General features: G+C 38.9%; 1 protein-coding gene across 7 annotated transcripts in view; it reads right to left on the bottom strand.

The window, feature by feature from the left end:
* The window catches only part of MNAT1 (MNAT1 component of CDK activating kinase), a 188,449-nt gene extending 174,433 nt beyond the window's left edge, over positions 1 to 14,016 (bottom strand). For 2 of the 7 annotated variants that reach the window (XM_025444294.3, XM_025444300.3), the window contains exon 1: positions 13,755 to 13,991. In XM_025444294.3, coding sequence (XP_025300079.1) covers positions 13,755 to 13,843 — 89 coding nt within the window. In that variant the 5' untranslated portion in view covers positions 13,844 to 13,991. Of the gene's footprint in view, positions 1 to 13,754 lie in introns of all 7 variants that reach the window. The other 5 variants (XM_049113231.1, XM_025444292.3, XM_025444298.3 and 2 more) reach the window with 5 other exon arrangements.
* Positions 14,017 to 17,017: the final 3,001 nt, after the last annotated feature.

Below are 17,017 nucleotides of genomic sequence, written 5' to 3'. Positions count from 1 at the left end.
CTCATTCTATTTACTGTCTCAGGACTAGCTGCTAAGTAAACAGGAAGTAAAATGCCAAAAAGATTGACACCTTACCTAAATAGTCTGTTTTTACATTTAGAGTCCTAAAAATAATTCTTTGTAATTGATTATAGATTAAATTTACTCTTAAATTTACCTGAATTCTTAAATCTACTTGAACTGTGTCTAATCTAATCCTCACAGTAATCTTGTGATGTAAAGGCTACTGATAAACTCACTGTACACGTGAGAAATCAAAGCCTTAAAGAATATAACAAAAAAAAAAAATATATACACACACACACACACACACACACACATATATATATATATAACTAATTTTCCCTCAATCACACAGCTAATAAGGAGCAAACCTAGGATTCAAACTCAGGCAGACGATCAGTATACATTCATTAGACATAACATTTTATGCCCAAAGCAGAAAAAAGACAGTAAGAAAATAAATTAATTCTGTCTGTTTAAACTTGTATTCCTAAATGAAACTAGTGTGCTACTGTTTCAGGTTCTTGCAAAAATAATTTGCAATAAATTATAATATAATTTATTATAATTATAATAATTATAATTATTATAAATAATAATTATATTAATAATTATTATTATAAATAATAATTATAATAAAATAACTTATTTTAACAAATAAGTGTTAACATCTTATAGATCCATTTGAGTCTTGGAACACAAATAGATAATACAACTTCTAGACAAAAAAAAAATCCTAAAGAATGTCCATTCATGAAGCCAAAGTTCCTACGAAACTTTCTTTTTAAATATTCTTTTTTATTTTTTTTTAATTTATTTATGATAGTCACAGAGAGAGAGAGAGAGGCAGAGACACAGGCAGAGGGAGAAGCAGGCTCCATGCACCGGGAGCCCGACGTGGGATTCAATCCCGAGTCTCTAGGATCGCGCCCTGGGCCAAAGGCAGGCGCCAAACTGCTGCACCACCCAGGGATCCCCCTATGAAACTTTCTGACACATACAGGCAAAACCTCACAAAAGTTTTCCTCCAAAACAGAAAAAAAAAAAAAAAAAACCCACATATACATATATATGTATATACACATATGTATAGTAAGCAGATACAGTGAATCTTTAAAATGATACAGCAGGGCAGCCTGGGTGGCTCAGCGGTTTAGCGCTGCCTTCAGCCCAGGGCATGATCCCGGAGACCTGGGATCCAGTCCCACATCAGGCTCCCTGCATGGAGCCTGCTTCTCCCTCTGCCTGTGTCTCTGCCTCGCTCTCTCCTCTCTGTGTATTCTCATGAATAAATAAATAAAATCTTTAAAAAATAAAATAAAATAAAATAAAATAAAATAAATAAAATAAAATAAAATGATACAGCAGATAAAATGAATCTTTAAAATGGATTCCCCATAAGAAAAAAATTAGAAAACAGGAGCAGCATGGAGATAAGGTAAGGCTCTCTATACACATACAGAGACATATTACAAATAACATAATTACTAAATATTAGTAACCATAATTTTAAAGAACTATAATATTAAGTTCCACTAGATAAGGAAAAGAAGGGACACCTGGGTGCCTCAGGAGGTTGAGCATCTGCCTTTGGCTCAGGGCGTGATCCCAGGATCCCAGGATCGAGTTCCGCATCAGGCTCCCTGTGAGGAGCCTGCTTCTCTCTCTGCCTGTGTCTCACCCTCTCTCTCTGTCTCTAATGAATAAATAAATAAAATCTTTTAAAGAAAAAAAAAGGAAAAGAAGTAAGTATATTAGCACACACTGTACCTTAAAGTACACTAATTATCACTTCTGGTCAAACCAAAAAATATATATCACAGCCATGACAAAATCAATCCATAGGGAAGTACTCATATTCTGTAAACAGAATGATCAGAATTTTCCCCCATATTGGAAAAGAACAATTACAATCAAGGAAATGACTAAATTTTTCGTATCTTATGAAAGTCTTATTAATGATGTGAAGTCAAAGAAAAGACCTAAACTACTGACCACAATAATCTTCTATCTATAACTATGAATTAAATTATCCAAATTTTAAGAGATTAAAGGGAAATAAAAATTATCTTTTCCAAACAAATGAACTATTTAAAGTTAAATGGCTCACATAAAATTGGCCAGTTATCCCAAAACAAGTTTTTCTTTTTCCTTTTTTTTTAAAGATTTATTAATTTATTTGAGAGAGAGAGCACAAGTGGGAGGATAGAGGAATGGAAGAATTTTCAGCTGACTCTACAACAGAGCTTCCAGGTGGGGCTCTAGCTCATGACCCTGAGATCATGACCTGAGCAGAAACCAGGAGTCAGACACTTAACAAACTTTACTACCCAGGCACCCCTAGGACATAGATTTTCTAACTTGTGATTCAGTGTGCTTTCTTAGTCAATAGATTTAGATTATGAAAATATACAGGATACCAACTCACATATGTAGTGAAAGCAAAAACCATCTCCTTTAGGAAAATGATCTTGAGATGTTCATTGCAATACCATTCAGAAGACATTAATTCTCTAGAGCTGTTCTGCAACCTTATATTCTAATCAACTTGAAAACATTCACTTCATTAAAAAGAAAAAAGGAATGCTTAGAAGAGTATTAGGGAAAAAGCTGAAGTCCTGAGACAATTAGAAACTACTAAGAAATGCTAGAGGTACAAGCAATTGCCAATTTTGAGGTAAGAAAATGAACATGTAGGGACACACGGGTAGCTCAGCAGTTGAGCATCTGCCTTTGGCCCAGAGTGTGATCCTGGAGTCCCAGATCGAGTCCCACATCAGGCTCCCTGCATGGTGCCTGCTTCTCTCTCTGCCTATATCTCTGCCTTTCTCTGTGTGTCTCTCTCATGAATAAATAAATTTTTTAAAATCTTAAAAAAAAAAAGAAAATGAAAATGAACATGTACACATAGAATTAAGATTAAAGAAAGCAAATGACTCAACAATAGTAAGGCCAGCTCTTCCTTAAAAACATGATGGAGTTACTGATATCAAACTAGTATTCCCACCATGAGCAACCAAAAAAAACAAACAAACAAACAAACAAATGTATGAGACATGGATTTGCAGGTATTGGACAACAGGCAACACAAACACTATAATCCTTCAGAGATGGGAAACTCACAAAGTGAGCCCTACAATTGCCTCAGTTTTCTACCTAGAACAATTTCCATGACCATGCCCAACAAGTCAGAATTTGAGAAGGGCACAGTAGTTGTGCTTAACTGAAGAGTCAGAAAGTAGAGTTCAGTGCAGTTGATATGCCTGAAAAATGCAAAGCAGAAAGTCCAGAAGTCTGTATAGGAAACCCCCATAAGTTCTTGGCCAAAAAACAGCTATACATGTGTAGGGAAAAATCAATCAAGATTTAAAGGACAATGAATGAGAGAGCAATAGAGTAATTAAGAGTGGTGGGTGTATGAGGGGCCCCTGGGTGGCTCAGTTGGTTAAGCATCTGACTCTTAATTTTGGCTCAGATCATGATCTTGGGGTCCTGAGATCTAGCCCCACATTGAGCTCCCCACTCAGTGGGGAGTCTGCTGGTCCCTCCTCCTCCCCCTCAGCTCATTCTCTCTTCCTCTCTCAAATTAATAAAATCTTTATTTAAAAAAAAAAGAGCAATAGATATACTCTGAGGTTCCCACCCATCCAGAGTAGAGATGCCACATTACACCTTAACACTTTAGACATCCAGCTGAGACACAAAAATGCACCAACTAAGAGTAAAGACCAGATCCTAGAATAAGACTTATTCCAGACTCCCCTCACAAAGCTTCAAATCAAGACCAAACAAATTTTGCAAGGAAAAAAGTTTGGAGGTTGAATTGAACTAAAGTAAGGAAACACACCGGGCTCTCTGCAGATCCATCCTAGCAAAGATTAAAACCAATCTTACAAAGTTCAAAGTGATCAGCCAGTATATGAACTACCTACAGAATTAAAACACACACACACAGAAAGATAAAATCCAGGATCTCTAAAATGAAGCATCTACATGATCCAGTTCACATTTGAAAAAAGTACTAACCATGCCAAAAAAGGAAAAAGAAATATGTGACCCACAGTCAAAAAGAACAATCAATTGGAACCAATCCTGCAATAGCAAAGATGCTGGATCTAGCAAATGGAAACTTTAAAATCAGCTATTATGAATATTTTAAAAGAATTAATACAAAATATGTTCAAAAAATTAAAGGAAAATACATTCAAGGAACTATAAGAAAATATGGTCTTAATGCACAAATTGGAAATCTAATAAAAGAAATGAAAATCATAAAAAAATAAGATGAAAACCCTAGAGCAGGGATCCCTGGGTGGCGCAGCGGTTTGGCACCTGCCTTTGGCCCAGGGCGCGATCCTGGAGACCCGGGATCGAATCCCACATCAGGCTCCCGGTGCATGGAGCCTGCTTCTCCCTCTGCCTGTGTCTCTGCCTCTCTCTCTCTCTCTCTCTCTCTCTCTCTGTGACTATCATAAATAAATTTAAAAAAATAAAAAAAATAAAACTTGAGGAGCGATTTAAAGCATTTAAAAAAAAAGAAAACCCTAGAGCAGAAAGTACAGTAACATACTGAATGAGCTAAACAGAAGATTAGAAATAGCATATGGAAGTCAGTGAACTTGAGGATAGATCAACAGAAAGTAAAGAACAGAAAGAAAAAAGACTAAAGAAAAATAAATTGTTACCACAGGGACTTACAGAACATAAAAGAGTTCAACATACATGTAATTGGAGTTCCAAAATTAGAAAAAAGTGTAAATACTGCAGAATCACTAAAATTTTCCAATAGAATGAAAAATACTGACTTACAGATCTAAGCTCAGCAAATCTCAACTAGGATGAATAGAATGCGCGCGCACGCGCGCGCACACACACACACACACACACACACAGCTAGAACATACTCAAACTGCCAGAAACCAAAATCAAAGCGAAAAATCTTAAAAGGAGCCCAAAAACGTTATGTAAAGGGAACCAAAGATACAAGTAACAGCTAACTTCCCATCATAAACAACAGAGATCGGAAAATAATGGTATCTTTCAAGTGGTGAAATGCCAACCTCTAATTTCACATTCAGCAAAAATATCCTTCACACAGTAGAGCCAAATAAAAACACATTCAGATAAAATCTAGGAGAATCATTCACCAACAGATCTACACTACAAGAAATGCTAAGGAAAATTCTTCAGGCAAAAGAAAACGAGGACAACTGTAAAATCAAATCCAAAGAGAAGAAGGAAGACACCAAAAACAGTAAATAAGTTAGGTGAATATAAAAGACTACATTTTACCACTTTACATCCACTAGGATGGCTATAATCCAAAAAAAAGTTAAATAATAGGTGGAGGCAAACAATGTAGAGAAACTGAAGCTTCATACATAGCTAATGAGAATATGAAATGGTGTGGCCACTTTGCTAAAGTCTTGCAGTTCCTCAAATAGTAAAACTTAGTTATCATATGATCCAAAAATCATACTCCTAAATACATAACTGAGAGAAACAAAATCATTTGTCTCCACAAAAATCTGTACATGATAGGATGCCTGGATGGCGCAGCAGTTTAGCGGCTGCTTTCAGGCCAGGGCATGATCCTGGGGACCCAGGATTGAGTCCCACATCAGGCTCCCTGCATGGAGCCTGCTTCTCCCTCTGCCTATGTCTCTGCCTCCCTCTGTGTCTCTCATGAATAAATAAATAAATAAATCTTTTTTTAAAAAATCTATACATGAATGTTCACAGCAACATTATTCGTAATACCCCAAAAATGAAAACAACCCAATGTCCATCAACTAATGAATGGATAAAAAAAATCTGATATACCCACATAATGGAATATTACTTAGTAACTAAAAGAAATGAAGTCCTGTTACATGCTACAACATGGATGAACCATAAAAATAATATTCTAAGTAAAAGCCAATCAAAGAGGACCATATATTGAATGATCCCATTTATGTGAAATGCCCAGAACAGGCAATCTGTAGAGACAGAAAGTAAGATTAACAGTTGCCTCAGGCTATGAGGGGTAATAGGGGAGAGGGAATGTTTGGAGGGTGATGGCTAAGTGATGAGAGGTTTCTTTATGAAGTGGCAAAAATAGGGACACCTGGGTGGCTCAGTGGTTGAGTGTCTGCCTATGGCTCAGGGCATAATCCCAGAGTCCTGGGATCAAGTCCCACATCAAGCTCCCTGCAGGGAGCCTGCTTCCTCCTCTGCCTGTATCTCTGCCTCACTCTCTGTATCTCTCATGAATAAATAAAATCTTTAAAAAAAAAGGGGGGGGGAGTGCCAAAAATGTTCTAAAGTTGATTATGGTAATAGATGCATATCTCTGAGAATATGCTTAAAAGCCACAAACTGTACACTTAAAATGGATGAATTTGGGACACCTGGGTGGCTCAGCTGTTAAGTGTCTGCCTTCGGCTCAGGGAATGATCCTGGCTGGAGTCACAGGATCAAGTCCCACATCGGGCTCCCTGAATGGAGCCTGCTTCTCTCTCTGCCTATGTTTCTGCTTCTCTCCCTCTGTGTCTCTCATGAATGAATAAATAAAATCTTAAAATAAAATAAAGTGGATGAATTTTATAGTATGTGAACTATATCTCAATAAAGGTATTTTTAAAAAGACTATTTTTTAATTTTATACTTTTCCTTAAAGATAACTGTTTAAAGCAAAAATAACAATACTGAATCATTTATAGAAGTAAAAGATACATCAGCAGCATAAAAGATGAGATAGGTGAGTAAACAGAATTACCTTGTTCACATTTGTGAAGTATGAAATAGGAAGTAAAAAATAGAGTGTCAGATGTTGACTCTAAATAGACTTTGATAAAGATATACATTGTTATACCTACAGAAACCACTCAAAAATATTAAAAATATTAAAATAACAAGGAGCTATTGCTAATTGGCCCAATTAGCAATACTTTACTTACTTTAAAATACCCAATTAATCAAAATAAAGAAAGGAAAAAGAACAAAAACCAAAAGAAAAACATGTATACTTAAACCCAATGAGTTCAATAATTACATTAAATATAAAGGGACAAATACACCAATTAAAAGGCAGAAATTGTTGGACCAGGTTAAAAAAAGCAAGACATTAACTACTGATATAAGACATACATTGGTTGAGGGTAAAAGGATGAAGCAGATATACTATCAAATGGTAAGCATAAGAAAACTAACATAACTATTTAATTCAGACAGAAACTTCAGGACAAAGAGTACTACAAGAAACAAAAAGAGATTTCAGGATGACAAAAGGAGATAGTCATCAGGAAGACATAGCAATCCTAAATATCTATACCTAATAATAGAGCTTCAAAATACATGAAGTATACCAGAACTAAAAGGAAAAACTGACAGATCCACAATCTAGTTGGAGTAATTGATAAAATGCGTAGACAAAATAAGATCTGAGTAACACTAGCAACCAAGTTGACCTAATTGAGATTTATAATACACTACACCCGACAGCCACAGAACATTCTTTTCAAACATACATTGATTGCTCACCAAAATAGACCATTTGCTGGATTATAAATAAGTTCTCAGAAAATTTCAAAAGACTGGAATTTAATAGAGTATGTTCTCTTGGGGCACCTGGGTAGCTCAACTGATTAAGCATCTGCATTTGGCTCAGATCATGATCTCAGGGTTCTGGGATCGAGTCCCACATTGATTCCGACTCCCTGCTCAGCAGGGAGTCTGCTTCTCCCTCTCCCATTGCCCCTCCACCCTGATTGTGCTCACTCTCAAATAAATAAAATCTTAAAAAAAAAAAATTATGTTCTCTTTCCACAAGAGAAAATTAGAAATTAACAATATACCTAGAAAGTCCTCTTTTTCAAATTATTTTGCCTAGAATGAGTGCCTTTTCATACTTTGCCTGCCCAAATGAGACACTTTTTTTTTTTTTTTTAATTTATTTACTCATGAGAGAGACATACAGAGATAGGCAGAGACACAGGCAGAGGGAGAAGCAGGCTCCATGCAGGGAGCCCAATGTGGGACTCCATCCCGGGAATCCAGGATCACTCCCTGAGCCAAAGGCAGGCGCTAAACCACTGAACCACCCAGGGATCCCTGACACTTTATTCTACAAAAAGATACTATATAAGCCTAGAATATCAGTTAAAAGAAATAAATGCCACTTATGAATCATTCTTTCCAACAATAAATAAATTGAACCTTAATCTAATAGAGCTCTAAATATAACTAATACTTTAGAGAAAATATGGAGGAACATATTAATACTACAGAGATGCAATCAGCAAAATTCATAGTAGTAACTCACAGTAACTCATAAGTAGGTGAGAGAGTGCTCACTTCAGCAGCACATATACTTAAAAAAAAAAAGTAGGTGAGAGAAACAGGAACAGAGAAAAAAGGGAAGAAACAGAGTGAGAAAGATCTTAAGTAAATATGCCAAAATACTGACTTTTATGTATCAGGACATGTTTATTCGACTTTGTGTCTTACACACGTTTAAAATGAAAACAGGGGGGCAGCCCTGGTGGTGCAGCAGTTTAGTGCCGCCTGCAGCTCAGGGTGTGATCCTGGGGACCTGGGGTCGAGTCCCACATCAGGCTCCTTGCAGGGAGCCTGCTTCTCCCTCTGCCTGTGTCTCTGCCTCTCTGTGTGTCTCTCATGAATAAATAAATAAAATCTTAAAAAAATAAATAAATAAAATGAAAACAGGGATCCCTGGGTGGCGCAGCGGTTTAGCGCCTGCCTTTGGCCCAGGGCGCGATCCTGGAGACTCGGGATCGAATCCCATGTCAGGCTCCCAGTGCATGGAGCCTGCTTCTCCCTCTGCCTGTGTCTCTGCCTCTCTCTCTCTCTCACTGTGTGCCTATCATAAATAAATAAAAATTTTAAAAAAAAATTAAAAAAAAAAGGTTTAGATCTTTCATCCATTTTGAGTTTATCTTTGTGTATGGTGAAAGAGTGGTCTAGTTTCATTCTTCTGCATGTGGATGTCCAATTTTCCCAGCACCATTTATTGAAGAGACTGTCTTTCTTCCAGTGGATAGTCTTTCCTCCTTTATCGAATATTAGTTGACCATAAAGTTGAGGGTCCACTTCTGGATTCTCTATTCTGTTCCACTGATCTATGTGTCTGTTTTTGTGCCAGTACCACACTGTCTTGACGACCACAGCTTTGTACTACAACCTGAAATCTGGCATTGTGATGCCCCCATGGTTTTCTTTTTTAAAATTCCCCTGGCTATTCGGGGTCTTTTCTGATTCCATACAAATCTTAAAATAATTTGTTCTAACTTTCTGAAGAAAGTCCATGATATTTTGATAGGGATTGCATTAAACGTGTAAATTGCCCTAGGTAACATTGACATTTTCACAATATTAATTCTGCCAATCCATGAGCATGGAATATTTTTCCATCTCTTTGTGTCTTCCTCAATTTCTTTCATGGCCAACATGCACATGAGAAAATGCTCTGCATCACTTGCCATCAGGGAAATACAAATCAAAACCACAATGAGATACCACCTCACACCAGTGAGAATGGGGAAAATTAACAAAGCAGGAAACCACAAATGTTGGAGAGGATGCGGAGAAAAGGGAACCCTCTTACCCTGTTGGTGGGAATGTGAAGTGGTGCAGCCACTCTGGAAAACTGTGTGGAGGTTCCTCAAAGAGTTAAAAATAGACCTGCCCTACGACCCAGCAATTGCACTGCTGGGAATTTACCCCAAAGATGCAGATGCAATGAAACGCTGGGACACCTGCACCCCGATGTTTATAGCAGCAATGTCCACAATAGCCAAACTGTGGAAGGAGCCTCGGTGTCCATCGAAAGATGAATGGATAAAGAAGATGTGGTTTATGTATACAATGGAATATTACTCAGCCATTAGAAATGACAAATACCCACCATTTGCTTCGACGTGGATGGAACTGGAGAGTATTATGCTGAATGAAGTAAGTCAATCGGAGAAGGACAAACATTATATGGTCTCATTCATTTGGGGAATATAAATAATAGTGAAAGGGAATAGAAGGGAAGGGAGAAGAAATGGGTAGGAATATCAGAAAGGGAGACAGAACATGAAGACTCCTAACTCTGGGAAACGAACTAGGAGTGGTGGAAGGGGAGGAGGGCCGGGGGTGCGGGTGAATGGGTGACTCGCACTGAGGGGGGCACTTGATGGGATGAGCACTGGGTGTTATTCTGTATGTTGGCAAATTGAACACCAATAAAAAATAAATTTATTATTTAAAAAAAAAAGGAAGCCTGCTTCTCCCTCTGCCCACCCCCCTCAATCTCCCTCATGAATAAATAAATCTAAATAAATGAATGAATGAATGAATGAATGAATGAAAAATTTCCAGAGACAAGTTTTGCCAAGAATGGCTGGGATTAAAAATTAAATTATTAAAGACTTGGTTAAATGAGAATTAGATATAACTGACTTCATCTAATTCAATATGCCGGGGATCCCTGGGCGGCTCAGCAGTTTCGCGCCTGCCTTTGGCCCAGGGCGCGATCCTGGAGTCCCGGGATCAAGTCCCGCATCGGGCTCCCGGCATGGAGCCTGCTTCTCCCTCTGCCTGCGTCTCTGCCTCTCTCTCTCTCTCTGTCTATCATAAATAAATAAATAAAAATAAATCTTTAAAAAATTAAAAAAAAATTCAATATACCTCCAGAATTCTATGAAAGAATTCTTTGAAAGACCTGTTTCTTAAAACAGGTAGTCCTGAAAAAGAAAAAAAATACCTTTTTCTGTAATTAAAACAAAGCTCATCCTTGAATTTAAAAACATGGAATCCAATCTTCTTTTCTGTACATGTAATCAATTCATTTGTGTGTTTGCTGAACTGAATTGATACAAAAGAGGATATGCTTCCTCAATTTATTAGCAGGTAAGGAGGGAAGTATTTTCATAAAGTTTCACTTCTTTTCTCCTTTTTGCTCCTGTATTTTGTCCCACAAACAGTACACCTTCCTTTTTTTTTTTTTTTTAAGATTTCATTTATTTATCCATGAGAGACACAGAGAGAGAGAGAGAGAGGCAGAGACACAGGTAGAGGGAGAAGCAGGCTCCATGCCGGGAGCCCGACACGGGACTCGATCCCAGGACTCCAGGATCAGGCCCTGGGCTGAAGGCGGCGCTAAGTAAGACGGGCTGCCCACAGTACACCTTCCTAATTAATCTTTCCATAATCCTATATTTCTTATCCTTTTTTTTCTTTTCTTATCTTTTATGAATCACTACTATCACTAATATCACTAATCACTAATATCTTATAGTCTATTAAATTCATTTAAAGATAATCATTATCGTGCAAGTCCTTCATGATAGCCCAAATGACTCTTGTTTTAATTTCATTTCTGCTCAGCACACATACTTTCCACAAGTAATAATGATAATATGATAACCAGTATATATTAAACAAATACTGTATTTGACAGTAGAGACAGAAACTCTACAAAACACCTCCAAATATTTTACATATATTATTTAATCCTCAAACACTGTAATATAAATAGTGCTATCTCTATTGTACAAGTAACAAAATGAGCACAAGGAGTTAGTAATTTGCCCAAAGAATTCAAAATCATAAGTTTATTCTCTTAGCCAATATTCTATATTATTTTATTCATTTTGTTCATAGTTCAAAAAAGAACTATAAAATGCAGTCTAGGGATCCCTGGGTGGCACAGCAGTTTGGCGCCTGTCTTTGGCCCAGGGCGCGATCCTGGAGACCCGGGATCAAATCCCACATCAGGCTCCCGGTGCATGGAGCCTGCTTCTCCCTCTGCCTGTGTCTCTGCCTCTCTCTCTCTCTCTGTGACTATCATAAATAAATAAAAATTAAAAAAAAAATTTAAAAAAAAAAAAATGCAGTCTATATCTAACAAGTTAGCAAATAAACCAAAATAAATGAAACACAAGAATAACTGACAATTATTTTTTAAGATTTTCTTTTTTAAGTAATCTCTACACCCTACAGTGTCAAACTCACAACCCCAAGATCAAAGGTCGCATGCTCTACCAACTGAGCCAGCCAGGCCCCCAGTAACTTAGACAATTCTTAACTCTTAGGAAAAAACAAAAAGGACTAAAGATACAACAAAAGCAATCTATAATTAAAAATAAATTATTTCATAATTGTCTAATAAAAATCCTGTTTATTTTAATCAAATTTTCTGATTAGCTCATTTCTACTAGGCAAAAATGTCTACCAGAAAATTACATTTAGTATCCTTCCAAAAAAGCAAATTCACTTTCTTTGAGCACCAACAAACCTGATCCTGGAAAATGAAGAGACACTGAACAAAATCTCTCTAAAAACCTAGTATTTTTTTTAATATATATATACTGTTTGTCTCACTTCCCTTTTCCATGCATTCTACTCGATTACTTTTACCTTATTTCTCATCTTAAACCATGCAATCACATTTCTACTGCATTTCCTTTGCTGGATAAAGCAAAGGAAAATAAAAATAAGACAAAAGTACCAATTAAACAATAAACCTTATAATTATTATAACTACAACTGATCATGCCAGTTTTGCTTACCCAAAGACCCAGTCTGGGCAGCCCGGGTGGCTCAGCGGTTTAGCGCCGCCTTCAGCCCAGGGCCTGATCCTGGAGACCCAGGATCGAGTCCCACCTCCGGCTCCTGCATGGAGCCTGCTTCTCCCTCTGCCCGTGTCTCTGCCTCTCTCTCTGTGTCTCTCATGGATAAATAAATAAAATCTTTAAAAAAAAAAAAAAAATACCTAGTCTATCACGCTGTAGATTACCCATTATTTTTTATTTCTAGGAAACCTCAGAGAGAGTACAGGAATATATGCTCGCCATAACATATCACCTTTAATCCCAAAGGGCTTTATAGACACACCTTTACTGAACTACATGTGACCAGAAGAATGTGGCAAGAAACATGCTGACCAACTCCTGCACTTATTCTCCAAAACACACAAAACTCAACCTCTTTCCCCGTCCCCTTCCCAAAAATGAGCGTTCTAGAGGCAGAGATGCTGCGTTCCAATTCTAGCAGGGCCCACTTAATAAGGGACTTTGAGCAGTCTCGGCCTCCTTCCCTGCGAAATGGGAATACGACAACTACTTACCTCATGGGGGCTGCCGTGGGAATGAAGTGAGACAGTTCACGGTAAAGGTTCAGAACAGTGGCTGGCACATTAATAACGTGCGCTCATTAAATGTCAGCCATCATTCTATCTCCAAAATTAACTGCCGAGAATCTAGCCTTTCTCCCTTTCGGTGATGAGAATCTAACCAAACTCCATCAGGGAAAACTGGCTTGCAGACGGAAATAGTTTTGTTTTCATCGCAATTTCGCCCTCGCCAATAAAAATAAATAAATAAATAAAATTAAAAAAAAAAAACATTTTGCGTGAAATTTAACACTCCCAATTCCCCTCACGCTCTTAACCAGCGACAGGTCTGGACCCCAGTGGTCAGTCAACACAGTCTGGAAATCCATCGGCTACGAAGGGGGAAACCTGACAACTGCTGGGCGCTCCATCTGGGTCCCAGCAGTCCGAAGCAGGCCAGCGCGGCTTAGGGCTGGCGGCTTAGGGCCTTTTACAGAAACGACGTTCCCCTTTCCCATTCCCCACCCTCCCCACCCCCCAGTGTCGAAACGAACGCCGCCCTCCCCCCCGAGCCGAGGCCAGGCCATCTCCCAGCTCTCTCGTCCCACCCTGCGCCTCTCACCCCCACGGAACCCACTGTCTCCCGACTCACAGAGTGTGTCCGCACACATTCACCATCAGCTTCAAGGAGGGGTTCCGGTATTTAGTGGTCTTACACCGGGGGCAGCCCTGATCGTCCATGGCGCCTCCTTTCCCGCGGTCGCTCCCCGACGGCGGCTTCAGATACAGCCAGAGCACCCCCAAACCTCCGCCGACCCGACGCCAAGCGGGTTCCTACCAACAGGCGCTCGGCCGAGGCGGTCCCTCTACGAATGAGCACCGGCCGGGGGACGAGACACTGCAGCACAAACGTTCCGGCGGCCAGTTTTCTGGTCCCGCGGCTGGGGGCTCGGTCTTCGCTTCCGTAGGCCAACACACTGCTTACTGTAGATTTCAGGGAGGGATTATTAAAATGGTAAGTTGTACACAGAGCTCCGTCTCCGAGCATCTAGAAGTATTTTTCAAGGAAACTCTAAAAACAAAGATTCCATCTTGTACTCTCTGGAAGCATTACCATGATTTCAAAGATTTATGCCCTGTGTACATAATCAATAATTCAGACCGGCATTTTCTTTGGAACAATTTGATAGCCTGTGCTTTATACTCTCCTTTATACTTGCACAGTCATGCAAGCACAGAAAATACTTATGCATTCGCAGATAAAAATTTGGAAAAATTATCTAGAATGTAAGTCTATATAGAAGTTAAACGCTGTATTTTTCACTAAAATGTCAGGTACTTCTATAAATATCTGGCATCTGCTCCGCAGAGAACCACTGACTTCAAGACTGTCAAACGTACTTGACAGTGTGACCTGGTTCTTACATCCTCCAACATCCCCCAAGAATATAATACACTTTATTTCAGCAATTGTAAGATCTGAGAGCCTGAATCTCTTTGGCAATTGTAAGCCACCTTCACTGCATTTATCAAGATTGCAAAACAAAGTCTATACACAGCTGTATTGGATAAATTCCTCCGTCTATAATGGACACATGTTCAAAGCCATAACTAGAATTTGTTGGTATTTATTGAATAAGTAGAGTGAAGACTGAATGAATGAGCATCAAATACTAATTTACTGTGAAAAAAAAAATTTAAGCCAAGCATTATCTTATAATCTGGCCCTAATTCCATCAGAAGGAGGAAAGCAAAGTTTTTCAAACTAACCTATACAATGAATATCAGCTATATACACACAAAATAATTTCAACTTTTTATAGCACATTTGCTCTTTTCAATAAAAACACAGAAAGGGGGACGCCCCGGTGGCTCAGCAGTTGGGCATCTGCCTTTGGCTCAAGGTGTAATCCCAGGATCCAGGATCGAGTGCCACAACGGGCTCCCTACGAGGAGCCTGCTACTCCCTCTGCCTGTGTCTCTGCTTCTCTCTCTCTCTCTCTCTCAATGTCTCTCATGAATAAATAAATAAATAAACCTTTTTAAAAAAAAACATTAAAAGGAACATTCCAACTCTTTCTTTTAAAAAAATAGATTTAAAAAAATTAAATAAATAAAATTAAATAAAATAATGGATTATTTATCCATTCATGAAGGACAGAGAGGGTCCCAGGGCTTATATTAGTATGGAGACATGGAGACATCAGGGATTCACCTAATAAACAAATTATGTCATCTGCTTGATCATAATATTGTTCACTAACAGGAGCTAACCAAAAGTCAATTTACTAAAATACACAATACGAATGCTGTGCTGACCCGGAGGTTTCTTATGCTGCTATGTATTGTCTTATTGAAAAAGACCGACCACATCCAAACCAGTTACATGACTCAGAGAGAAGCTCCCTAAACATAAAGACAACTTTTAGCATCTTCATACTTGAATAGAAAAGGAAACTTATAGTAAAAGACTGAATGTGGTCAGTGAGCAAATAAAATTTTTAGCCAAGGGTCACATGGAAGGCTCAGTCAGTTAAGCCTCTGACTCTTGATTTCAGCTCAGGTCATGATCCAGGACTGAGAAGGAGCCTCCTGTCAGCTCCATTCCCAGCAGGGAGCCTGCTTAAGATTTTCTCCCTCCTTTGCTGCGCCCCCCTTCTCTTAAAAAATGATTTTTTAGCCAATATTACATTGAGAAGTCATCGGTTAAGTTGGCATTATTGTTTATTACCACCAGGATACCTTTAATCATGTCCTTGAACAGGAGACCCCAACCACTGTGAACTGTCTTACCTTTAGCCCAACCTTGACACCAAGGCAAAGAAAGCACTGAAGACTGTGGGAGGAAACATTGCTACCAGCTTTATCCTTTTCCCAGGGCCTTAAACTACTGTCAGAGAAGGATGGTAGCAACTTGGACCTATTACTGAATAAGCATTATTCATGGAGCTAGAGGCAGTAGAAAGTAGTGCTTATAGATTTGGCCCCTGGCTTCAAGAGAATTGGATTCATGTGCTGGCTTCATCACTTTCTAGTTGCTGGACCTCAGGCCTGAGTTTTCCCAACTATAAATTGAGGACAATATTTGTAAGGATTAAAGGAGATATTTCATTGAAAGTGCTTAGCACAGAGTAAGACTCAAAAACAGTCAGACGCTATTAACAGTACTGTATTATTGTCAGTAGCAATATCTAAAAGAGAGAAAATGGAGCGTGGCTCAATCAGATAAGTGTCTGCTTTCGGCTCAGGTCATGATCCCAGGGTCCTGGGATCCAGCCCCAGGTCAAGCTCCCTGGTCAGGAGAGAGCCTGCTACTCCCTCTCCCGCTGCCACCTCCCACCACACACCATCCCCCCCACCATTTGTGCGCTTGCGCTCTCTCTCTCTCTCTCTCTCTCCCCCCCCCCATTAAATAAATAAATAAAATCCTTAAAAATGAAAATTAAAGAGGCAATGTAATGGGAAGAACCTGGCCTTCTCTTAAATCAACAGACGTGGTTTTTTTTGTTTTTTTTTTAAGATTTTATTCATGAGAGACACACAGAGAGAGAGGTAGAGACACAGGCAAGGAGAAAACCAGACTCCACGCAGGAAGCCCCCTGATGTGGAACCTGATCCCGGGACCCCAAGATCACGCCCTGGGCGGAAGGCAGGCGCTCAACCGCTGAGCCACTGAGGCATCCCAACAGACATGCTTTTGAGCCAACTTTCTTAACCTCCCTTACCTCAGTTACTTTCCTCCATGTAATAAACTTCACGGGGTTGCTACAATTATTAAATTACATGACATGTACATATATAAATGCCCTACTACAATACCTCGTGCCTAATAGAAACTATGAAATGTATGTCATTATTACTCCTGGGGTTCACTAAGATAGAATGATCAGAAAGCTTTGAAGAGGAAAGCCCTGA

Source organism: Canis lupus, chromosome 8 (genome assembly GCF_003254725.2).
Source record: "Canis lupus dingo isolate Sandy chromosome 8, ASM325472v2, whole genome shotgun sequence".
Classification (NCBI taxonomy): domain Eukaryota; kingdom Metazoa; phylum Chordata; class Mammalia; order Carnivora; family Canidae; genus Canis; species Canis lupus.
Note: the sequence above shows the minus strand (reverse complement) of the source record. Positions and strands in the feature narration are given on the sequence as shown.